Source organism: Anser brachyrhynchus (genome assembly GCF_964034855.1).
Source record: "Anser brachyrhynchus genome assembly, chromosome: 1".
Lineage (NCBI taxonomy): Eukaryota > Metazoa > Chordata > Aves > Anseriformes > Anatidae > Anser > Anser brachyrhynchus.
The window spans coordinates 94,755,767-94,781,587 of record NC_137694.1 but is presented as its reverse complement, the minus strand read 5'-3'; the positions used below and the strand labels follow the sequence as shown (position 1 = coordinate 94,781,587).

Genomic DNA, 25,821 nt, shown 5'->3' with positions numbered 1-25,821 from the left:
CTGCTCTATGGCAAATCTTGGCAGTGAATGGAGGGGTACCAGGGAGCGGAGCTGTCAACATTCGGCTTGTGTTGCCATGAGTCCACCCGTGACTCGATGGTGTCTGTTACTGCAGTATCTGTGTACCTCATGAGCTGTGCTCTGTTTTGCACAGGACACTTGTGATTAAGGTTGACTCAGAAAACCAGAAGCCTTTACTGGAGGAATGAAACTATTTTTGTTTAAATGTACATAGGTAGGGATAATGTTTAACTTTCTAAATTCACAAGAAATTTGCTGGGTGTTGATAGTCTTAAGAGACAATAGATCCGTTTGCATCTAGTTTCAGATTCACTTCTGAACAAATACCATGTTTGAGTTGCAGAGTGAACAAATGTGATGATAATACTTCCTTGTAAAGCATGAGCAAAACTTCAGTCTGGGAAAGCAGCTTATCCTCCTGTATAATGCTAAGGATGCTTTTGTACTGTAGAGTTCTTATTTCATTAGTGTCAAGTGAGAATTTTGCCAAGTGGTAAAGGTACTTTAACAGGAAAAGTAACACCCTGCTCTTTAAAAGACTTGAAGTGAGTTATAAAATTAAGTGAGCTAGTTTATATTACATCCTGAGATTTATTACAATCTGTTCGTTGCTTTGAGCAAGCGTGAAAGCATGTTATTTATTTACTTTTTCTGTACTATTCTCTCTACCTTAGTATACCCATTAAGTGGGTTATAACAACCCTCTAGTAGTGGATACCAAAGCGTGCATCTTGTTTTTTTTTACATTATTTTAGTGGAAATAAGTGTACGTACAAACCAGGAGAATATCATGCTGCGTCACTTCAACTTAAGTTTTTGCCTCCAGTATCTTTCTGCCCAAATTTACACCCAGCGAGTAACATTTATCACCGCATTAGCTAAGGCCAGAGTTTAGCCTGTTATTTCCTGTACTTGATTGTTTTGGCTTTAAAGCCACCATTAAAGCTGTCTAAATTAAACTGCTTGTGCTTCTGTACCATGGGGGAAGAGCTAGTTCATTGTAATAGAGATTTCATTTCCTCTCTGTTGTGTCAGTGCAGTGAAACAATTCATTTCAGCAGGCTTAATGGTATGGTATTGACTGAAGTTGTTTTTACAATTTTTAATAGCACTTAATCTTTAAGCGGGTGTATTAAATGAGTTGTTATATAAAGGAGTAATGTCTATGTTGAACATGATGCAGTACACCTTTTCACAGAGCACTAGGGGAAAAAATAAATGCTTCCCCCCCTTCCCCGTCATCTAATTGCAAGGAGAAGAGCTTGCTTATAGAAAAGTTATATAATAGCTAGCTCTGGACTCAAACAAACTATTCCTTGTTCCTATATCCTAACCTGATTCTTTTCTACTCAAATACATAAAAATCTTCAGAATTTTCAGATAAAGGGTCAAATTCATCCCAAGGAGTTCTTTTGCTGCTGTTCAAAAACTGATCAGTTGTAACAGTTGCTATTTCCTAGGTCTTTTTAAATTGCCATAATGTACAGAATGACAGATTGCAAGACACCTTGTGGTTTCAGTCATTGTCTTCTGCACAGCCTGAGACTGTGGTCTGGTACAAAGTGGACTCCAGACAACCTCAAGTGCACATGACTTCCATGCCAGATGTCATCTGGAGCGGGCTGGAGGGCAGAACTCAGCCTCCCAAGTTTCTCAAAATTGCTGGGAATTACTGTTTCAGAAAAGGACTGTTTAATCTAACTCCAAATATATAACCACTTGCTGTTTTCCAGTCCGTTGCAGTGCTTCGGTTTATGGATGTAATACTGAATGACTTGCTGGGGAAGTTTGGAGCACTGTTTTTTTTTGCATGGTAGACTACATTTACTGTGTTAATTCTTGTTTTTCTTCAGTGAATTTGTAGATTCAAATATATCTTTTTTATTTTTTTTTTATTTTTTTATTCTTTTTTCAGAATAAAGCAATTCTGACCCCTTATGTTCTAATATTTTTCTGTGACTGGGGTCTAAAAATTGATTTGATCAGAAGGTGCAACACTAGACTAATTGCTGCAGTACTTATGTTTGTTGAAAAGCATCTTCTTACATCTTTTCCTGTCTTATTTTTGTGCAGCTGAACGAGATATCAATGTTTTCTGTGGAGTGCAGACCATTACTATGAAGATAAATTTTTGCACAGTTCTTTTCTCTGGTTATTCTGAAACAGATCTGGCTCTGAATGGGAAACATGGGGATGCTCACTGCAGGGGGTTCATCAACAACAACACCTTTCCAGCAGTGGTCATTTTCATCATCAATCTGAGTACTTTGGAATCCTGTGGAAACACTTTAGTGGTAAGATGAGATCAAAGTGAAATGGTAGCATGGATGTTTATGCATAGGATCAAGCGAATGCCCTGACAGCATTGTGTATTTTACAGATAATGTTTACGTCGTCTTTCCTAGTTAGCAATATAACATGTACATTATATTTTCTTCACAAGAAAACAAAGTCAATAATTTATTTTGATTTCTAATTAGGCAATATGGTGGGACAAGCTTGCCCTGTGATTACATAGGACACTTTTTTATTGCAGTAATTTTTTCAGTGGAAAAGGGGATTTTTGCGAGCCATTCTTAAAACCTTTGAGCGTGTCTTGTTTTGCTGAAACTTTTCAAATACCTACTTGTGAAATGAAAGAAAAATATTTTTAAGAGTTGGTTGATCAGGTGAGAGTTATAGACTGGGTACCTCTGCACTCTCACAGGAGAGGACTTGCTGAATGATACTATATGCTCTGTGATAAGGCAGGGATTTCAGGCTGAAAGTCACAGGGGGAATATTCCAGCCAGAGGACCCAACCCCAAGAGAGGAAGCTAACAGTAGGCATCTTTGCAAGTAGTGCTCTCCGTGTAAAATCACAGCTATATTTAGAACTGCCTGGCAACAAACTGAAGTTTTCAAGCAAAAATTTGAAAGAATGTTTGACCAAAACAAAAACAAAAAACAAAACAAAAAAAATCGAACATATACAGAACATAAAATATTACCTATGTGCTCAATTCATGAGAAAAAAAAGACAAGATGTAGGACTGATGTTCAGACTTATACATTCAGCTTCAATCTTTGATCACTGTATCAAACTATTTATGAATGACTTATAAAAATGTATTCTTTTTTAAGGCTCATCTGGTGTCTGGAATTCATACTCATACTTAGTTACCTGTCAGTTTTCATAACAACCCTGCTGCTTTCAGTTACTAATAATTTTTTCAAATTGTGCTGAATTGTTCAATATGCTCTCTGACCTGTTTGCCAGAGGCTGAGTTTTATTTTGAACTGTTTGTTATTTGAACACAAACAGTTCAGTGAACTCAAGATTCTTTCCCCAGCCTCTCTGAAAAGCTACCATGACTTGCGGTAGGAGAGCTTGACAGGAAGGAACCTCTTGCTCTTCCTGTGGAGTTGGTCATAACCTCCTGGAGCTTGCTGTTTGATTACAACTGTAAGAGCTTGCTGTCTGATCAGTCCAAATAAATGCAGATTGGGGCTCCCATAAGGCTGCACAGGATACAGAGATCAAGCAGTAGCTGCTAAAAATTTGACAAGAATTTCCCCTCACCTGGTCTAAGTTTTTGTATGCTGTGCCAAGAAGAGGATGAAGGAGCAGGTAGTGTTATGTTCTTACTATGGAGTAGTACAAAGGGAAGGTAGCATTTTGGGCAGATCTCAGATAAAATACAGGTCTGCAGTATTGGAGACAAATTTTTTTATTTTGGGGGGATGGGGTGGGGAGAAAGCCAAACAGCAGTAGCTGGTTACCCCTGTGCTCTAGGCTGTGTTTCTTAGGCAAGGGACAGATTCTAGGAAATCTGATATTCAGCGTTTTCCTTCAATTTATGGAATGACTAGCCACGTACCGTTGGCAAAGTGCATAGTTGTGTATCTTCCACCAGACTTCCCTGTAGCTAAACAATCAATATACCTGCTGCATATCCTGTGCTACTACAAAATGCTGCAGCTCATGGGCACCTCAGGGTGACTCTTCTAAGTGATGAAATGGCTTTTAAAGAAATTGCATGCTATAAAACTGTGGAAAGTGTTTGTTTTGTTGATATAGTGCAGAAGCTAATACAATGCTACAGCTGAAGTCCAGTGCCATGTTTATCTGGCTTTATTGTGTTTGTGCCTAATGAGAAAGTAATTTGGGACGTATTTATTTGCTGTTCTCACAAACCATCCCTTCATTCAGATTAGATGGAGTGGGGCAGGTTGCTACCAGGAGGAAAGGGTCTGCTTTCTGGAGAGCTATTTGTTTTACTGGCTCAGCAGTTTCTGAGCCTGAGCAATGCACCAGAACACAGTCCAGGGACTGAATTAGGGTTGTATTGGCATCCTCAAATGAGGCATTATCTGAGTTTACATTAAATATCTAACTTGCATTTATGGCAGTTTTTCTTTCTGCTTAGTTTATCGTTTAGAGATGTATAATGTAGGCAAAAACACAGATGCAAAGTTCAGCTGCTTGGTTTGTATCTGCTTATAAAGTAAATTGGCTTTGTCAAAAATAAACATTGAGTGACTAGGTATTGTTTCTGTAAATAAAATTGTTTGTGTATCTACTTCATAGTTATTTAAGCATAATAGAAAAGTTCCTTCAGCTTTTCCCAGTAAGTCATGTGAATTCATTGGGAATGTGCAGAGAAACAGTTTGTACCTGGATTTATCAGTTTTATTCAAATGTTGCTTGAGCCCATGTTTTGGGATCAGCGGTATCCCCTGTGAACTGTATGTGCTTGATCTCGGGGAGGTGAGAAACAGAACACAGGCAACATGGTGTTAATAAATCAAATTCATGTTTGAAAGATCTTCCTGAAGATATTTCTGGGTAAATGATGGTCTAAGACATCAGTATTCTTAGGCATATCTCTTGTTCCATGCTCAACTTTCTGGTAATATTTCTTTTCTATCTCCCTCAATAGGTGTCCTCAGCTCGAGGTATCAGTGCTTATGGGAATACCTCAGTGATACAGATAGGTAACGTTTCGGGCTATATAGATACACCAGACCCACCAACGATTATCAGCTATTTACCTGGGCTTCTGTATAAATTTAGCTGTAGCTATCCACTGGAATACCTGGTTAACAATACCCAGCTTGCTTCGTAAGTGTGCTTTTCATTCCTATGTGTTTCATTCCCATGTCTGCATAAGCCCACATGTGTGCATATATATACATATACAGATGTGCACACCTGAGTATATGCATGCTATAGCAGTACTGTCAACAATAGTGATACTTAACTTTGTAAAACAGTGAAGGGAAAGAAGAGGTGGTACAAAGGAGAAAAACTTCAGTAGCATAACTCTGTAAGATAACATAGTTTAATGAAGACCTGCTTTTGTCTTAGTTGATGCAAAAGTTGCCTTAAAATTGTGGTTTTCTGATGACAAAATGGTAGCAACAAACATGAAAATTCTTCATGAAATTGTTTGTAAGTTTGTGAGTATAGAGAAAATATTTCCATGAGTAGACCCTATATATCATGAAAAGCCGGTTCCTTTTTGTCACTTGGCCTCTCTGCTAATTATTTTTCTGATTCATGTTTTCAACAGTATCTATTATTTTCCATATAGTTAAGGTTCTGTCAGTGTTTCCACTATAAATTTCTATTTTTGAAGTTTATAACACAAATGTGTAAATTAACTCCTTTTGATATAGCTCATTGAGATTTTTAATGATAAAAAAAAAAAAAGAACACAGAAGTGTGGAAAGACAAACTGTATTCTTTGATCTTCACAATGATTTCTGGTTCTGTTGTAGGTCATCAGCTGCTATTTCTGTAAGAGAGAACAATGGTACATTTATCAGTACTTTGAATTTGTTGCTTTACAATGTGAGTATAAAACACAGTAACACGACCTAGACTAAATCTGTCTCTGTTCTGTGGGTGCAAGCTGGATTAGCACAGCAAAATGTAGACTTCCCTTCATTTGGCGTTATTACTCTCCCATTTCTCCCATGAAGGACCAAGACCATCTTCTGGGCAGTTTTCATCTACATTCCCTTGTCCTTTTTGTTTGCATGTACCTCTTGTATTTATATGGCTGTTTTTTGAGGACACACACAGTCTTTATTCTGTATTTATACAGTCCCTCAGTTTGCAGCTCTGGCTTTTAGGTTCTACTGCAATGCAAATAATCAGTTGTAGTAATAATAATCACACTCCAGAGTGCATACTTGTTTGCATTTATTATGTTTATGTGCATATTTCTAATATCCATATACATCTGTGTATATATGTGCATAGATGCATTGTACTGATACAGATGTTCTGTAGAGTTCTGTAAAAAAATAATAAAAATAAATAAATCTAGATCTATTCCCTTAGAAATAAACTGTAGCATTTTTTGCTGGAGTATTTTTATGTTCAAACCTCGTAAGTGTTTTGATCACCTAATTGTCGTGAGGCATGTGGGATTTGTTCCAAACCTAAAGCCCACAGTGCTTGTTATCTTAGTGTATGAACTTTCAAGATTTTAAGGGTAAATAATTTTAACAGCTTTCAACTAACACTTCTATCATACCTTTTAGATAATTTAACTTTGATATGCATTATTGTATAAGCTTTTGCTATGTAAATACGGAAGGTGACAGTAAAATGTGAAAAATGTGTGGACCTCTACTTAAAAAAAACATTAGTCCCTGAAATGATTTTTTTGCGTTGATTAAAAATTTTGTTCATACATTTTAAATACCTGATTTAAATATCATTTTTTCAATCTATCAAGCAACATTTTTGTAAATTATGATTCTGATTTTTTGCATTATTATTCATGCCATCATGACGCTGAGTTATAATTCATGCAACTGATTTAAAAGTCAATGCTTTAAACTTTGAACATAATGAGCTATAAATATTGTAACAGGACATTTTCCAAAGGCATTCTTTAAAAAATCATGTTTGTTTGACAGAACAGAGCTCTGAATAACAACCTGTAATCTGTTAAAATGAAGATTATACTTCTCTCATTTTTAAATAATCCTGTGACCAAAAGGATGGGGATGGGAAAAGTTGCCAAACTTCTCTAAATAAAGGAGTTGACCACCACTTGTTTGTTGCTGCCTTTCAGGACCTAATTCTGCAATCACTCAGCTAAAAATGCTATTAATGCTTGTACTGAGAGTGCCTTTGTTTCTCAGTTACCTACTGGAAAGATGGACTTTCATCCTCCAAAACTGATGGAATGAGGAACTTAGTGTAGAAAATTTTTTATTAGCTTGCAAAATTTGACAGAGCTAGTTAACAGAGAAATGTATAATTGAATTTAAAGAAGGCAAACATACCTGTTTAACATCCTAAAGGATCTTACAATGCGAGATATTTATGCTGTGTTAAGAAATGATCTCATTTGAATGGATCTGCTAAGACTTGCTCTGTGCATGTCAGGGAGCTGGTCTGTGTGTGCATGCGTGTCTCCCAAGTCCTCCAGTAATGAAGTGAGTACACATTTGGCAAACTGTGATTTTCGGCATCATTCCCTTGGAAAAATCACTTGATTTATGTACTTAATCTTTCTCGTTACTGTCAGCTGCTGCTCTTGCCCGCCACAATGAACCTGGTATTATTGTGGCACTGTCAAAGTTTCACTTAACAAAATTTTTCTTATGCATCGAGTGCTTTGACCTCTCACAAGAGGTCTCAGTATGCTGAATCCCTGTGCTTTCTGGATTAGCAACTTATTTGACATAGATGACATTACCTGTAAGTGCATTTTGATACGCTAAATTAACATCTGTCACTCTGTATTTGTTTCATGGCATCTGTGGGTCATTGCTCAAGTGATGTTAATGATTCAGCCTGTGAACAAAGAAACTAGCAAAACAGCTATATCTATGTAGTTATATATGGGAAATTTTTTTTTTTGTTACATACAAATTTATTGAAACAGAATTTTGAAATACTAGAATTTAAATGAAAATATTTGTTACTTTAAAACTTCAACAAAACAAATTCCATGAAAATTACATTTTGGATATTGGAATATGTCTAAAGCTTAAGATGAATAATGCCTGGAGGCATTGCTATCTCCACTAAATTAAATAATTGTAAGAACCTTTCCTGGGCAAGACTGCACTGTGACAACCTAGTTAATCTCTTCTTTAAAGAAAACTACAGCAGTCACTGTTTGCTTGTAGGCACTGGGTGACATTAAGGTGTTAACTTGAAACCTTGTTCATAAATAATAACTTTTCTTTGATTACTGATCTAGCCACTTTATAAAATGATAAATAGATTTCCCCAAATAGTTGCATAGGGTAAGACAAGTCAAGTGTTGTTGATCTTTACAGACAAACTTGTAGGCAAATGCTCTGGAACTGCTTTCTATCTCCTCCCAGAAGGAGGACTAAGTAAATAGTTGTCCTACATGAGTCAGAAATTAGATGTGAGTTCAGTTTGTGAATGCAGATGGGTACACCTGAGTTGTCACAGTGGGATTTCTTGTACATTGAGGCAATGTTTGTTTTTCAGGACTCAACCTACAGCCAGCAGCTCCTTATCCCAAGTACAGGTTTACCTTTGAAAACAAAAATATATGCAGCTGTGAGAGCAACCAACCTTGATGGCAGGTACCATAATGGATGTTATTTCTTGTCATGTTGGCTATTCAGCTCTTGGGTTTCTAAATTATTCTGATTTAGAAGCATCAGTCTTTTTTCTTTTCTTTGTGGGTTAGAAGGACGTTTAATGTTTGAGCTCATTGCCCTCAGCTGGAGGTTATCAAGTCCTTGATGTTGAGTGCATATCTTGCTGCTGTTATCATAATGAAAGTTCTTTCCAAGTTATGCTTTACACCCTATATTGTTGTTCTTTAAGAAAGGGTCGAATGAGGAACAAATGAGAAACTCCTGGGCTTTTAAAAATGGGAAGGTTTTGGTTTCTAGTTATATACGGCCATCACTTCTGAGAAGAGGTGTGCGACATATGGATTGGCATGTTTTTTGTCTCGCATGAAACCATATGATTTGAGTTATAAAGTTCTACTGCTGTGGTGTGTGCTGTTTAGTTCTTTAAGTTGGGAAGAAACAAGTGGTATAGTTGGAACCTAGTACTTTAGCTTTTAAACACAGTAACTCAGCTTCAGTGTAACAGCCTGCATTACTAGTTTGTACACTTGCCTGTACTGTCCTTTCACCTTATCCCCCTTGCTCTCCACCCCTTCTCTTATGTTGCCAGTTCACTTCATCATCTATCACTTTGCCTCCTGTACAGGTGGAATGTCTTGATGGACTACTGTTACACCACGCCATCTGGTAATCCTGGTGATGATCTTCGGTATGATCTTTTTCTCAGGTACGTCCTATGCAAACCCAGTATTTGTGGTTACTTCTTTTAAAAAACATGGTTATAAATCTCCCTGTTAATGGTGTTCTAAAACTGCCTGAAAACTAAGCAAAGTTAGCAGAGAGGCCTGAGGGCTGGATTTACAACATGTCAGGTCTTGTCTTGTTTATGAGCATAAACAAAGAATCAAGCTCAAAGTCATGAGAATTATGGTGGAGAAGCATACATCCAAAATGGCTGTGCTAGAGATCAGAAACACCAAAACTGAATGGTTAAACTGGACTTTATCTTAATAAAGATACCCTTGTGGTCAATGACAATGATATAAAACATCAAAGACTGTAGTTCAGGAAAGGAGTTAAGCAAATGATTAAAGATTACTAGATGCTCCCGCTAGTCCCAGTAATAATACTTACTTGAATTGGAACTCTGTAAAACATAATTAGTATCTTGGCAGTATCTCATATTAAGTCTCATCAGTGATGGTTGCTTGGAGAGAGGCTGTCTTCATCTGGAGTTACCTGTCTATGCTGGTTAGCACACGATTACTTCTTGTTTCAGCCCTCAATTTTTTGGGGCCACTGGAGTTAAATGGTATTTTGGATATAGCTGTGATGTTGCAAATCGTAGTGTTTCTGTAACAATGAGCACAGGACTGTGCAGCCTAGCAGGGAGATTGTGGCTGCACATTTTGGACATCGTGGCATTGTGGTCTTTTCAAGGACCTAAAGCACTGAATTGCTGCCTAAGTTATCTTATTCTTAACTAAGAGCTTTAAAAAGCTAGCCATACATCTGCTCATCCTATTTTTTTATATTTGTTTAACAAAATCTAGTTGCGACAAAGACCCACAGACAACTATAATTGAAAATGGCAAGAGCCAAATGGGAAGGTTTTCTTTTGAGGTATTCCGCTTTGTTAAGCACAAGAACCAGAAGATGTCTACAGTCTTCCTTCACTGCGTGACAAAGCTGTGCAGAGCAGATGACTGTCCCTTTCTTGTGCCAGTAAGTTTCAATGGATAGAAGTTGCTGCTAGTTATCTGGATATAAGTTAGTCAAACCGGAGTCATTCTGCATCCAAATGTAATGGATATCTGGATGACATAATGAAGATGACTTGTAGAGTCAGAAGTAAGGATGTTCTTTGTGTGTCTGAAGGAATATAAACCAACTGATGAATAAGGTAATGAATGTTGTCACCTAAAGGTAGAATAATACTAGACCTGCAAAGCACAGGTTGTTGAACACGCAAGAAGTGATCTTTTTGCCTTTTGGTCCTTAACTCATTATTAGAAGTAATGACTCTAAGACAGCTTCAGAGCTGATATTCTTAATATAGTGTCTAAGAAACAAAGTACTCATAATCATAGTGGATGAAATATAAATATCTTAGAATAGAATAAATAGAAAACTTAAAGTTATAGTAAGCACACTTATCCTGACAAGGAAAATTTGAAAGTGTTTCTGATAGGGGTGGGGGAATTATTACTTCCTCTTTTGTTTATTATCACCTCCCTTATAGTTTGGAAACTGCTGTTTTGCTGAAGTTAATGAAGATGTGTAAATTCAAACATTATTTCATTTTGAGAGCATAAAGAACAAGAAGTATGTCTGGGAAACTGAAACACTTGAATATGCATATAAATGCAATATTCTTTGAAGTCTTCAAAATGCAGTGTAGTTTCCTGCTGAATGCCTTTCCACTTAGAATTGTAAAGTGCTATCAGTTCAGTATACTTCTTTCATTTTGTGCTTTATGTTATACTTAATTGTGTTTAAATAATTTGTTGTTTCTATGGATGTGCATGTTCTGAGGGTTTTGAAGTTCTTTTGTATGAAGCTGAAATTGAAGAAATGCTCTTATTCTTGTGTACACAAGATTAAGGTAGATAAGCTAGAGATTTAAATTAAAGGTGGATTCCAGATGGTAGTGCTGAGGATTGTTTTCATGTGTCATCACTATTTAAGACTCCATGGAAAAGTATGAAATTTAACTTAAGAAGCTCCCTGGAATAGGGACTGTAGCGTATTGTCTATCCCTGTTCAAGCAAAATACATTTGTTGGGAAAAGTGACTGTAAACAAAGCTTTGGGAAATTAACTACTGAAAATTTAATATGAGACGGATCTTGTACACAACAGCAATGTGGTTCTGTAAATGAAGTGAGGCAAAATGCAATGGGAAGCTAGGCATTTACAAGATACACTTCTAGGGAATATTGCAGCAGTTTTTATTGCAGAGTAGTTTAATGCATACTAAGAAATAAAATCGAAGTTGTAGTATTGCTTATAAAAGAGCTTCCATTAAAAAAGGAAGCACAGAAGGGCAATAATTCCATTCCACTCTGAAACGGTGATTGTTTTGATTAACTGTTCAGATTTGCAGTAACAGAGAAAGAAGAGACACTGGTAGGAGAACAACTTGGAGTCCTCAGAGCACCTCTGGCAATGCTGTAATCACTGCTGGCCCCATCATTACAAGGAGTGGTAGGAACAAGCAAACTTTTTCTGTGTACTGCAAGAATCTCGAACACCTGGGGAAATGTTTTTACAGTTAACTAAAAACTTCCAATGACTTAGAGAAAGGGTGGTTTCTCCATGAGTTTGGGTATTTTTTCCTGAACTATTGAAGTCTTTGTTAGAAATTTTGAACTAATATTTCTGCTCAGCTCACATGATTCCTCTTGACCCCATGAAAATCTCTGTGAGATACTGTTATGCATGTACATCCATTTGAAAAGCTCAAACTCAGTAGGTTGACTTTTTTCAGATTTCACTGAATATAATGGAATTTACAGTACTGTGTTCACGATCACAATTTAATTTGGACAGCTAATAAATATTCACTGTCACTTTCTATTCACCATTTCTTACAGTTTCACATGTGTTTCTATTTGTGTTGAGTAATGTTAATACTCATTAACTATATGACTATATGATTAACTATAATGCTATACTTAGCCTTCAACTATCAGAAGGAAATAGGACAAATACATCACACCTTGTAGGGGACTAAAATCTACTCTTTTAGATCCAGAGTTAAACTTCATGGATTTCCATTTTAATTGCCAAAAGTAAAGAAAACAAAAACCAACCCAAAACACACACAAAAACCCCCACAACCTGTAGTCTCTGAAAATTATTTGACTACTGTTGATAACTTAATAAATTAAAAGTATTTAAGAAATTCTGTTTTGCAGATTTTAGCAGTCTTAGATTTAGGAACCTGAGAACAGGACTGAATCCTGTCTAGGAAAAATAATTGAAACACTTGAGAATTAAATCCTTTTTTACACGCAAAGTGGTTCTGCCCACATGTACAAAGGCCAATTGATCCTCCAGTACTGGGGACCATCTACCAAGAGACGTCTTAAAACAAATACTCTCAGTTAGAAACAATGTTTTTGCAATCAAAGTCACTATTTTTTTTCTCCATTGTACATGGTCTCAATTGAACACCCTTGCTGTCATCTGATTAGTCAACAAAAAGTGAAAAGAACTAACTTCAAATTTGCATGCGTGAATACTTATTGAAAATAAATGACAGATTTGCTTAAACATCTATGCTAGAGAAATGCTGCCTCGACCAAGGAATGGGAACTATATAGAACTTGCTATGTGAGCAGCCCCTGTTAAGTGATATACTTTGATTCAAATGCTGTGAATATTGTTTTTATTTTTATTTTTTGAATAATAAAAGTACTTCAAAAAACAGTGATTCAGTTCTGAACTCTGCCACCAATTTCCTGAGTGCTGTTGGTCAAGTCAATCTGACTTGAGCTTCAGTTTTCCTTCTGGAGCAGAAAGAGGCAATTAATATTTCCTTTCACTGTCCTTTACCCTTGTGGAAATAAGTGTATTAATGATGTGACATTCATGAATACTGTAGTGAAAAGGAGGAAGGTCATGAGAAAACATCTCAGTTGAACAAAAGTGACTTTGTGGACAAAGAGTGCCATAGGTGGCAGTACTGGCTCACTCTGACATGAAGCTATGCAAAAGTGCTTATAGTATTTTCAAGACAGACACTGGTCCAGCTTTAGTACAGGTGTGTTTGTACAGCGCCCATAAAACCTGCTGCACCTTGCTGACCGTAGTACGTATGTCTGTATTATATCACGTGGCTGCAGTTGCACAGATGTGCAACCCCTCGCTTTCCTCATCTGATTTGGATTGGTGCTGCATCTGTCCTGGGGCTGGTCCTGTGTGTGTCACTGTCTGCATAGGCAGGCACCTCAAGTAGTTAGCCAGGTCTTCCCATCACTCTAGTCACAGTTATTCTGGTAACAGCACTTTTTATGTAGTTACCCTAGTATGAACTGAATAGCACTACTGCAAAAGAATAATGTCCCTTTTTCTGTGTATTTCTGAACTCATATTTTTGACATTGTATCCTTTTCAGAGAAGTTTCATTCTTGTTTGTTAATCTAAAAAGTCATTGTAGAAGGAATACACAGAAGGAAATATTTTGGTCTCCATGTCTAGAGACAAAGCAGGTATCTACTTGTGAACGTGAAATTTCATGGATTTTGATGGTTGTCTCACTTAAACATAGAAGACAGCTGCTTAGTGTAAACATATATAAGAGCTGTGCTTACGAGTTGCCCCAGAAAAGCACAAACAATGACAAGAAATGTAGTTTTGAGATCGACAATGGTAAGTAACGTCAGAAAGATAAAACGAGCACAAAATACAAATGTTTCCTTGAATATGATGTCACTATGTAACTGTTAAGAGCAAAGTGTGCATTGGGTAAGGGCATTTTTTGGTAATCATTTAAGGTCACTGTTTTTTTCTTGGAAAAAGTCAGGTTAAACCTTTTTTCATATACAGATACTCTTGTAAAATGGTTATTGTTGAAGGGACTTGTGTATAGTATCATGGTTATCTTTGTATTTGTATTAAAAGGAGCAGAATAGAAATGCAAATCTTTTTAAATAAGGGGGCCCTGCACTAAGGTGGTTTTTATTTTTATTTTATGCCACAGAATACTAAGTAACTTCATATTGGTGCACTCACCTTAAAAATGAAGGAACGTCATGCAATTCATGTTGTCATCCTGACTTTACCACAGATACTAGGAGCAGCTAGTCAGTATTGCAAATACTGTTGATGTGCTTTGAAAATGAAGCTAGGACTTCTGTGTGCAAGGTGGGGAGGAGGGGTGTGTGGTCACCAGGTGTTTGTAAAAATGTAATGCTTCCTATTTTTGGTTTATACAGATGAGACACCAACCAACAATTCACAGCTTGGTAAGTTAATCAAAATTCCAAGAAACACCAAAGAGATGGTTTGAGTGAACCATTTTGATTCAGATCTATGCACTGAGCTAGATTTTTTTATTTTTGTGTGTGTGTGTGTCTGTCATTTAAATAAGTAAATACTGACATACCATAAAGAAAGCAAGCAATTGGTAAATCTAGAATGCTCAGTTTAATTTGTATACCCAGCCCCACCAACACAGTAACTTCTAATTCTGTGTTGGCTTTGAAATGAAAATCTGCTTCTGTGACATACAAGGGTGAAGAAACATTACAACTGCCAGAAGCAAAATTAAACTTAAGCAGTAAAATCTGCTCATGCCATCTGGGAGTTGTGCAGCAAAATTGTTGTTATGGTGCAGTCCAGTTCAGTTCACAGCTCAAAGTCAGAGGAGTCCTGCTTCAGCTCTTGTTCTGAAATATGCTGCAGGGGAGATCTGGTCTTTAAGTTTTACAGTGATTCTCTTTTGGGCACTTGGAAGACTTGTTTCAGCTTGTATGTTATTCTGCTGGTAATGAGGAGTAGCTAATGACTAGGAAAGGTTGTTCAAGCTTGGGTACCCAGGTGGTCCACTGGGCCATCCTACTTCTTACTTGCCCATAACGGGACCCAGTGGCACAATCAACCTACTGTCTCCTCTGAACTTTAGTAGCTATTTGTTCCCTTCTTTTCTCAACTTAGACCGTTTAGAAGCAGCTACCTTTCCTTTCTGGCATGGAAACAAGTTTTCCCTAAAATGAATTACTTACTGGTTTGTTCCTACCTATGGGTGTCATTAAAATAATAAAGGCAGTTTCTCCATTTGCTGCACACAGCTTGGTATTGTAATGGCTGCTACCTTTCCTTCCCATCCAAAGAAAACAGTAGTCTTCTTACCATTCCACAGCACCAGCCTTCCTGTGCCTGTTCTCCCAGAGGGGGGAGCACAGAGGTAGTGAGGTAGGATTACTAATGTAGTAGAGAGAACGATGGGTAAGGTCGGAAAGCATCACAGGATTGAGAAGGGGATGGCCACCTGACAAATAGAGAGCTGACTTTTTCTGCTTTAAGGAGGGAGGGATTGGTGATGTGCAGGCTGCTTCTGGGAAGAGCAGTGTGGCTCCTCACCTAGAAACTGCCCTGTAATTTCACTGGACCGTTCAGCACTGGTAGTGCAAAAAACGAGCTCTTCTTAGGCAAACACTGATTGGTGCTTTGGATAGTACCTACCGCTCAAATGTTTTGTCCTCTGCTGTAAAAGATGGTACAGGCTGGATATGTGCATCGTAGTGTTCAGGTTCAGGTCCACAAACAGCCTTTTTGAGCTACACTAAATAGTAAATACATGTGTTGTATCTTCTCTCTGAGACTGGATAAAAATGTTAAGGGGCCTCCTGTGAAGGTGTGCAGACAAACTTAGAGTAGCTGAGATCTGACTCTAGATAGATATGCCTGCTAAGGATTTTTATATCCATCATATTGAGATGTAGCTAAGGATATTGGGGAAGAAATCCTTTCGTTAATTTGCCTAGGCCATAAATCCTTATGCCTCACCTTGATAGTTTTTGGGCAGTAACTGTCTTGCTTTAAATAGCACAGGTCAAGGTTGGTCACCCAATGTGAGGGGTTTATGCAAGAAGTATCCTTACTGTCTTTGTTCCCCAGCACGATGGGTATTGAAAGAACTAACGACTATTTTCAAAGTATACTTAAATTTTATCCAAGCAGACAGGTACTTGCTCTGAAGTAGCTTTAGTCCCTCCATTGTAATTATTGTTGATATAAGGTGTTGTAATGGAAAGATGGATGTTCGGCACTGCTGAGAAATTCTAACCAGACCTTCCCTGTGCATTTTTGTTCTTGCAGCTCATCTGAATGGAGATCCTTTCCAGCTGAATTCAGTCACCAGTGCACTGATTTCTGGCGTGGTCATTCTAGGAATCACAAGCATTTTCTTTTTTGTATGGTCCCTAACACTTCTGCACAGAAATTGGCCCAACAGCTCAATTTTGAGTGGCATCCGAAACCCAGTTTTCAACTGAAAGTGATGTACTTGCACTTTTTCTTTGGAGTTGCCTTTCTTGTTCATGAGATACATCACCACTAAAAAAAAAAGGGGGGGGGGGGGGGGGGGGAGCGCAATATTCCAGCTATATCCAGCTGCTATTCCAGCTATTCTCTATCTGCAGACTTGTTAGATGTTGTTGTGTAGGTAGGCAGCAGTAGTATTGGTAACAATCCTAGGAAATTATGAGAATCTCAATTGTGTTTGTGATCAGACTGTGACATTATGCCCATGGGTGTGCTGACAATAGAGCTTGTGTCTCCAGCTTCCCGGTAAGTTCTTCAAGCTGAAGATGCTTAAGGTGAGAATCTTTCCAAGTATGCCATTCTTACGCAAAACCTGACACATTCAGAAACATTCCTAAATTCATATACACCTACTAAGATGAGGATCACTTCTATTTTGTCATGTTTTGTCACAAATTTGAAAAAACAATTGTAGCTCAGGAGGAGCTTGTTATTATCTGTCTTGGCTAAAAAGAGCCACTGAGAGACTTAGAACAACAAGTGACTTTTGTTTATTATTAATTTGAAAGTATTTTCTTAAGATATGTCTTCAGTTGATTTGTGGTGATATCACAAAAAACAACAGAATTTGGCTGGTATCTTTGAGTTCAGGGCAAATTGCAGTTGGTCACGAACAATGTGGCAGTTTTAGAGGTGGAGAAACTTTTTTGCCAACAAAATCACTGAGTGAGAACATAAGTGAGTTTTAAATCTGATGTTCAGCAGGAAGCTAATTCTGCACAGAATCACCACAAACACAGTCTTCAGTCAAATTCTAACACTGGGAAATGCTCCAAGGGGAGAACGTATTTGTTTAGCCCCTGCCTCCCTGAAGAGGCAAGCAAATACAACCAACTAATACCAAAACTTTCCCGATCTGAAATTATTTTGGAGCCTAATTTGGCAGTAGAACTCTAACACCCCAATTTGTAAGGTCCAGTTTTGCCCTTTTTTTTTGTAGTTCTGACTTTCCTGTCTATACAAAGAGTAGTAGATCAATGCTTATTTCTTCAGCAGATTTTCCCCATGGATTAGACTTCTTCATTGCATGGATAAGGGGAAGAGAGCGACTAGAAGAATACCAGGCCACAAGCAGTACCATACTGTTGACTCCAGTTATTCTGATAAACAGACTTATCTGAAGTGAGTGTGAGTTACCAGGTGTCTTCAAACAGGTGCAGCTGTGTAGAGTAGACAAAATCCTAGTACTAGAGACGCCAAAATAGATTTGACATTAAGCTGGACTGGATAGACAGTTGGGATTTTGGTCACAGATTCAGCAGTTAATTTGGAATTTCATTTTTTCATGTACTGTACATATTGGCCCAGAAACACCTCATTAATATTTATCATCATCATCCTGTGTTAACAATGTCTGTATTTTCATTAATGTGACACAACTGGCTAATGATCAGGGCTCCTTGGCTCTCATGACTGAATACATAGAGACTTGTTCTCAGATTTGTGATCCTGCAAATGCTGTATAAAGGCCTGTTGTTTGCAAAGTCAACTGTGCTCTAGTATGGTGTCCCTAACAACCAACACTGTACCTGTTTTCCTCCCATCTCAATACCTCAGAAACATTTTTGCACTTCAGGGGTTAGGTCTGATGACATGTAAAACATGATTGTTTAATAAAATTATTTGAAACACTTCAGAATGAATGCTTTGTCTGAATTGGTTCCCCCCCCACCCCCCTCCCCCCTTTTAAATTGTTTATATGTGCATGCAGTAACCTCATTTCTACAAACATGAGAAATTAGTTTGGTTAAGAGCTTTCAATATAAAAGATAAATTAATAAAGGTCTGCTGGCCCTTGAAAAGCAGTGACAAAATTCTAGAGATTAATGTCCAAGTCTGGATAGAAATAAGCCTCAGATAATCTGTTGTAATTTACTCATAGGCAACCACAGAAATTCTGTAAATGCAATTCATACTTCTTAGTTTTAGTTGAAAGTTTCCAGTGATGGAGCTAGTTACCATCCTCAGTAAGCTGTTAATTACTGTCCCTAGTACTTTTAAAAAGACTCCTCCAAATGTGAACGTGCCCAGATTAACTTTCTAGTGATTAGAAGCTGTTGTGCATTGGTTAGACTGAGGGAGACCCCCTTCTAACAGAAATATTACATAATTTGCTTAAGACTGTAGGAAAATAGTAAATGTTACTGCAAAAAGTTGAAAAAGTTGTTGGTATAGTATCATACCTGTCCTATTTCAGTTTCTATTTCTGGAAATAAATTTTATTGCTTTTATATAGATAGAAGCAATTTACTGTAGTTAACAAACATGTCCACAGAACTTATAAATGTTTGGTTAGCCTGCTCCTAAAATTTTGTTACCCGATAATGTAAACTGTGATTTTCTTCTGTAAGGTAAACTTTTTGGAGTGGTTTGTTCTTGTGAAGAACCAGATTAGGTGGTGTCTTGTGTTGTTTATCTTTTCCTCATGTGAAAATTATTAGGTACCAAAAGGCGATCACATACTGGTTGAGTTAGTGAAGAGGGTTCCTGCAGTCATCTGCGGGAGCAGATGCATCTTCATCTTACTGATGTATGATCACACGATGCATCTTCATAACTCACTGAGATAAATGCATCGAGGTGCATGTGGAGGTCATAACTCGTGACCTCACCCCTCTGAGTTTCGAGAAACAGCTTAAGCAGAGTCAGGGCGGATGTGCACAAAGGCTGCACCTTACTTATTCAAAGGCAGAACATTAGGTGAGAGGGGAGGATAAGTGGCTTGAAAGTGTAAGTTATGTACTCCTGGTTCTTGAGATACTGGGTCTTAAATGGAGAAGTGAATTAAAAAGTGTGCTGTATATGAAGGAACTTTTAATCCAGATGTATAATCCACCTGGATACATAAAGTGGGTCTCATAGGTTAAGTGAAACTAATTTAGTAAAAAAATATAATCTCCCCTAATAGAACCCCGTCCATTAGTGGTGCCCATCACCCATGCCTAAACACTTTGCACAGAGGCCAGGTTTCTGCAGGTAAGCACAATGTACTGAACAGTTCCCGGGTTGGTGACCCAGATATGGGGCAAACAGAACAGACACCAAATGACTCTAAGCTTGGTTTAAATCCAGTCAAATTTAATTAATCTGTACCAGTGTGGAAATACTTCTTGGCTTTGAAAGAAACAAAAGGAATATCCAGCTGGAGCTAAGCACACCGGTACTTGGGGTAAATTCAGCTGATACTTGACAAAGTATCTTGACAAAGTATCTTGACAAAGTCTTGGCGAGGTAAGCTGGAAGTTAGTCAGGTTTTCCACTTCATTTGTCAGGCAATATTTCTTACTTTTGGTATCTCTTAGGCTCTACCAATATTTCAGAAGCAGCAGCCTTATCCTGTTAAGCTACTCATCCTTTCATCTGGAGGAGACACAGGCAGGAGTATTGTGATAAACTAGGAAATGTTGCAAGCATGGCAGACTGGTCCTGCCTTAGGTTACACCTAGTCTTTATTTTAATGCCACTTGGACATTTCTAGTGCCTTTCAGGAAGAAAGATCATCACTTTTCTGGTGGGATGGAGGTAGAAGGGACACAGCAGAGTAGCTCTGCAGTTATTAGTGACTAGACTGGTCGTTTGAGACACAGTCTTTCCCATTCTTTAGGAGAATGTTTGTGCAATTTGGGAACAGATCCTTGAGGTGGTGGAATTGAAAGTGTAAGGGAGGAATATTCTTCATTGAGTGATTTTTCTCATGCAGATGATAAGCTAGTCACTGCTGGCAAACTTAAGAGGGTTGCTGGCCAGACAGATTTGAAATGCTGATATTACATTTGTAACCTCTGCTTTTGGACTTGTGGTAGAGTGTGGAAAGTACTTTCTGCTAAAGCAGGACCCACAGCAGTCCTTGTAACCAAGAAATGGCTTTTAGTAATAGCTCAGATGTTCTGATACTTTGCTTGAAATTTACAGCTAAAAGGGGAAATGAAATCTTCAGTGCTTTGTATTGACATGATAGTGGTTCCAGAAGTACAGCATCCTAGCCTGAGCAGCCATTAAATGGTGTCTATCCTTAACTGGTTTATTTATGCTCAAAACTTAGGTCTCTGAGGCGCATTTATTAAACTTGCTTATTTTGCATAAGCATTTTAAAAAAGCTTACTTCAGCATGTTTTCAGCCAGTTTCCCTGGACTGGAGAATGAATGGGAAGAGGCTCGGTGTTCCTGCCAACAGTGCACCAAGCTTCCAGACAGGATGGAGAGGCTGGGTGATATCCACTACAGGTACTGCTCAGGGTGGGCGAGGCAATGCCTGCTGTGCTGACTTTTTTCTCCTCAGGGTTTTAATCCCTTGTCTCTTAATTCAAACTGATGTCTGTCTCCGTTTAGTTGCTTTATTATTCTTAGTGGGTGGTAACATCTGTCTACTCAGCAGCTGTTTTGAGAGACAGGAAGAGTTTTTGTGCTTTTTAAGCTGTTCAGAATGCTTTTTTTTTTGCTTTTTTTTTTCTTATGAAGTAAGTAAAATTCAGTGATCTGGGTTTATCAGTGTGTTCACAAGTTAATTTATGTAGCAGATACTCCTGATTTTTTTCTTCTCTCCAAATTGCAGTGAATGAGGATAAATCCTGTTGACTCAAAGGCTAATTTCATTAAGTTGAGTTAATGCTAATTTAATTGAAGCATGAGTTGAGTGTGGGATCTGCACTGGCTGTTTCATTTGGCGCATACACGTACACACGTTCACCAGGTGTGTACGCTGTGTGCGATGTGTCGGGGTAAATGCTCGCAGCATGCCCGCAGTTAGCATCTTGTTTGCAGTGTTAAACCCTGCTGCTGGATGGCAGTGGCTGCACAGCTGAGTCCATGTCATGCGATGGAGTAACACCTGTGGGGCTCACCTCCCTGCAAAGCATGGACCAGCACCATGACTAGTGTGGGTAGAGGCATGCAATGGGTGCCTGCTAGGCTGTGGGGCCCACTCCAGTGACACTTTGTATGTGCTTTATAACTTGGCAAAGCAAGGACATAGTCTGGGTAATACTTGTGCTGTTCATTTCTGTTGCTACCCATTGATATTGCTGAGTAGTTTGTTCTACAGGCAAACACCGCAGACGTGACCTGATGGGAATGCTGATTACACACACTAATAGTTAGTGGGAAATCAGTGAGCAATCTCCTCTCTGGGTAATTGTGTTTGCTTCCATAAAGGAAGGCAGAGCAGTGAGAGCAGGAGGCAGTGGCGCTATGGACTGGGGCAGGAGAGAAGCGGCCCCTGCAGATTGAGGTGTCAAGGTATCGGGGTACAGGGAAGAGACCTGGCTTTATTCCCTGCACGCAGTCACTTGGGATTCAAAGGCTAGTGCCTTTGTGATGTGATTAGACTTGGTTGCATTTTTTGTGGTGCTTCTGGGGCAACCATGTGTCTGTTCTTGTCCTGGTGTGCTCCTGGGGTGGTTAGTGCATAGGGCAGGCTCTGTAGCATAAGCTAGGAAGTCCTGTGCCATCCTAGAAAGCATCCTGTTTTGATACTGAGCCTGAAACAAGATCACGAGTGGACAGAGTGAAATGTTAAGCACTCACTCATGTGCTTTCCTCTTGTTCAGATAACTTCTGCAGTAGGAATAGGCTTAGGCTTTGGTGACATTTCAGTGTTTTCAGCACAGCTAGCTGCAAAATCTTTTATCAATACTTGCAGAGGACTGCATTGGTATACAGCTCAGATAAGAACCTCTTCCTGGAGTTTTTATTAAATAAATTGCACTTAATAAAGGTGTTTCTAGCATATCAGGCCAAATCTGTGGATGTGGCTTGGCTCTTATATTAAATAATTTAAAAACAAAACTCAGACACAATTGGAGTAGGGCTCTGTTTCAATCACTACTCTAATTTCTACTTCGTAGAATAGAAAGTGCTATGAGTTCATGATGGTGTTCTGCCTTTTTTTTTTTTATTATTATTTTTTTAAAGCATTTTTCAGTTATCTGCAAGCTCTTTAAATGTATTAGGTCCCCCAAAGGCTTCTCTCCAGGCAGAACAACCTTCATTCCCTCAGCGTATTCCCCCAGGACAAGTTTTCCAGCCCCTGGCCATCTTCATGGTGATCAACTGGGCTTGTTCCAGTCAACTGTTGTTTTCCTACCATTGGGAGGACTGATACTAGATGTGATCCAACAAGTGGTGAGTAATGAGGGGAAAAATGCTTCCCTCAATCTGCTGGCCATGCTCCTGGTTATACAGACCCCTCCTCCCCCACAAGCTGTTTACCCACCCAGACCACAACAATCTAACTTGATTAGAAGAATACTGATGGAGATGATTTGGGAATGTTGCTAAAGCTGGGGTAAATGACACCTGCTTGGCACTCAACCACAGATCTAGTCATTTTAACAGGTTGGTCAAGCACAATTTTACCCTTGGTAAATCCATATTTACTATTCCCAGTCACCACTACCTTTTTCTTGTGCCAAGAAATGAGTTCCATGTTTCTTGTGTGATTACTCCAAATGCCAAAAAGCACATGGGATTCAACGCAGAAGGCCTGAGCCTTCTGCAAGAGGTGTACCTGTGAAGCTTGTGTTTGAAGTCTGTTTCCCATCCGTCATTGCTTTGGATTGCCCTTGTTACCATTTCTCCATTTGTTCAGAGAGATTTTGCTGTCAGTTTCAGTTCCATGTCCCACTGTTCATGTATGATAGGGACAATGATGCTACGAAGTAAAAGTTTATTTAATCAGGAAATTACATTAAAAATCCAGTCCTGACAGGGTACCGACACTGTAAAAACAAGGTTGGGAAATGGTTTGAGAAGGTCATGTGGATCAACCAGTTGACTCTGGTTTGACAGTTTAGACAGTGCTTCTGGATCAGTCCCTTCTTGCACATAGCTGGGTTGAACCAACAGATTAAAGAGAGCATGTGCTCTGTGCCTTAATTCTTAGCCTTGCTCCTGAACCCTGTCTGCTCAAACCAAAGGTTTAATCCTTGGCGCTATTCCTGGTGCAGCTTTGCCTCACCGTTTCTGTCTGATGTTATTCTGACCTGGCCTGCTTCTCTAGGATTGCTTGGCACTGTAACCTCATGCATTCCCATGGGTGCAGTTAGCTCTTGCTGCTCCATGGGTGGGTGGATGCCTGCCTTGGCCATCACTCTGCTGCTTCTGTCCAGCAGTCCTGGTGTAACCCTGGGTCATGGCCACTGAGGGAGCTGTGACAGCTCTGCCCGCGCTGTACTTCTGGCTCTGAGTGCCAGTGCCCTCCCTTCAGTGGTGGGGAACGGTCATGCCAAACTGGTGGCTGCTGCTTTCTCAATTTATGTTTACCCAGGATGGGGCATATGGGACCAGACTGACAGTAACAAAAGCGTACGCTGACTAACAGTCTAGAAAATAAGTTCTCATTTTGGTACATTTCAAACTTACTGCTCCTCCAGGTAAGTTTTCAGCAAATAAATCCTGATGCTCAATATATTGAACCTGGACTTGCTGTTGTCATCATACTGGAGGGAAGAAATAGGAGCATGAAGGAACCGAAATTTAAGCAACAGCACAACCTTATGCTAATATTTTTGCATTTACCTCAAAATTGAAAATAAACTGATTTCCATTTGCTTCAGTATCATTTTTGTCTATTCTATTCTGGACTGAGTTGCACAAAAAAGTTGCACAGAAATATCCTTTGATTTACCTGGATGTAAAACCAGCATGAGGGCCCTTTACAGTTAATAAAATAAAGCAAGCAGGCTAGTTGCGTTCTCAGAAGACAGCCCTCTTATGTATTTCCTCAGCTGTTTGTTCATATGATTTGTAAAGGTTTCCTCTGATGCTGCAGAGGCTATTTGCTATTCTTATTGTTTTATGAGTTTTGCAGAGGAGGAAATCTGAAGAGACTCTTACATCCCGCTTCTTGTTTCTGTTTCTGTGATTGACTGGCTTAATTCCGCTTATAGGTGTGCTGGGGCTGCCAATAATCTCCTTTAAGGTGGGTATGGAGATCGCTTGTCTTGTCCTGCCTGCAGACAAAGAAGCTGAGGCTTGCTGCTGTTTGTACTCTCTCAAAACAGCTTTACCCCGTGAGAAATACATCTGTAATGACTGCAAAGCAGTGGATATACAACGGAATAGCTAATGGTATCCATACCAATGGATTCAACGCGGTAAAAACCACCCAGCCTCTCAAATAGTTGCCTCACAAATGAATCGCGTTTGAATCGCTGAATGAAACATTGAAACATGTATTTTACAGAGACATGTAAATGTTGTGGTGCAAGCTATGCTTGCTTTTCCTCATTCTTTTCATTCTGTTAATGATTCTCTTTCCTCTGACACTTTAGTTTCCTACCTCAGAAGTTCTCCGAAACCTCTTTCCTTCTCTATTATTCACCTTTCAAGATCTTCCTCAGCGTTGTTAAAGTTTTTTACCCTCTAAGTTGTGCTATAGCTCACTGGTGTCCCTAGTGCTTCTGATTCTCTGCTGTTTTTAAAGAAGTTAGGGAACAGCTGGAAAAGTACCCAAGAAGGAAAATGATAAGCAGCAATCTCAATGTTATTTCATTGTTGCTTGATGTCCCTTGACTATGTATTTGCTGAAGGTGTACTGATGAAAGCCATTTTTTGCAAAGTAGTTTTTGGGTAGGTTTTTCTTTGGAAAAAATTTGTGCATCCTTCCAGCTTGGCTGGAACACCTCTTCTGCTTTCCTAGACTATAAAGCTTGCTTTAGGACTGAAGTCTATCTGCGTTTTACATTTTATTGTAACTTGGTGACTTAGCTAGTCAGAGATTCTTCCAGAGAAAGATGAATGTGGAGGACTGGTGTGCAGAGAACACATGAATTGTGAAGATTGTAAGGACAGCTCAGAGAAGTTTGTTCTCACTTTATTCACTCAGTCAGCTGAAGAGCTATGCTGCGTCAAAATCAGGGAGAGACAAGGGATTTCATCAACACGGGTCTGGTTTGGGTGAGTAGGAGATGGTTTTAGGATTACTCTGCATATTGTAGCACATGTCTCAGCTAAGTGTTTGTAAGGAAAGCTGAGGTATAAGGTTGCTGTTTGGGAGCCGTGCTGTGGTGACTGCCTGCCTTCATCAGCTCCCATGGCTGGGTAGGACACCCGGCATAGGGTAGCTACCAGAAGCTAACTGAAATGCTGTAAAACACTCAGCTTTGCGTGTGAAGTCCTCCTGAAGCAACATGAGGACAATTTGCCTGCTTTCCTAAGTGCATCTCTATTACGCCTTCTATTA

At 38.9% G+C, this 25,821-nt stretch overlaps 1 protein-coding gene across 23 annotated transcripts in view; it reads left to right on the top strand.

Annotated features, from left to right (window-relative positions):
* ZPLD1 (zona pellucida like domain containing 1) overlaps positions 1-18,279 on the top strand; it is a 108,214-nt gene extending 89,935 nt beyond the window's left edge. For 22 of the 23 annotated variants that reach the window (XM_080576558.1, XM_080576557.1, XM_080576553.1 and 19 more), the window contains 9 exons: positions 2,095-2,315; positions 4,944-5,125; positions 5,785-5,857; positions 8,495-8,592; positions 9,236-9,316; positions 10,143-10,314; positions 11,687-11,795; positions 14,531-14,560; positions 16,416-18,279. In XM_080576558.1, coding sequence (XP_080432684.1) covers positions 2,095-2,315; positions 4,944-5,125; positions 5,785-5,857; positions 8,495-8,592; positions 9,236-9,316; positions 10,143-10,314; positions 11,687-11,795; positions 14,531-14,560; positions 16,416-16,591 — 1,142 coding nt within the window. In that variant the 3' untranslated portion in view covers positions 16,592-18,279. Of the gene's footprint in view, positions 1-154; positions 236-2,094; positions 2,316-4,943; positions 5,126-5,784; positions 5,858-8,494; positions 8,593-9,235; positions 9,317-10,142; positions 10,315-11,686; positions 11,796-14,530; positions 14,561-16,415 lie in introns of those variants that run through there. The other variant, XM_080576565.1, reaches the window with a different exon arrangement.
* Positions 18,280-25,821: the final 7,542 nt, after the last annotated feature.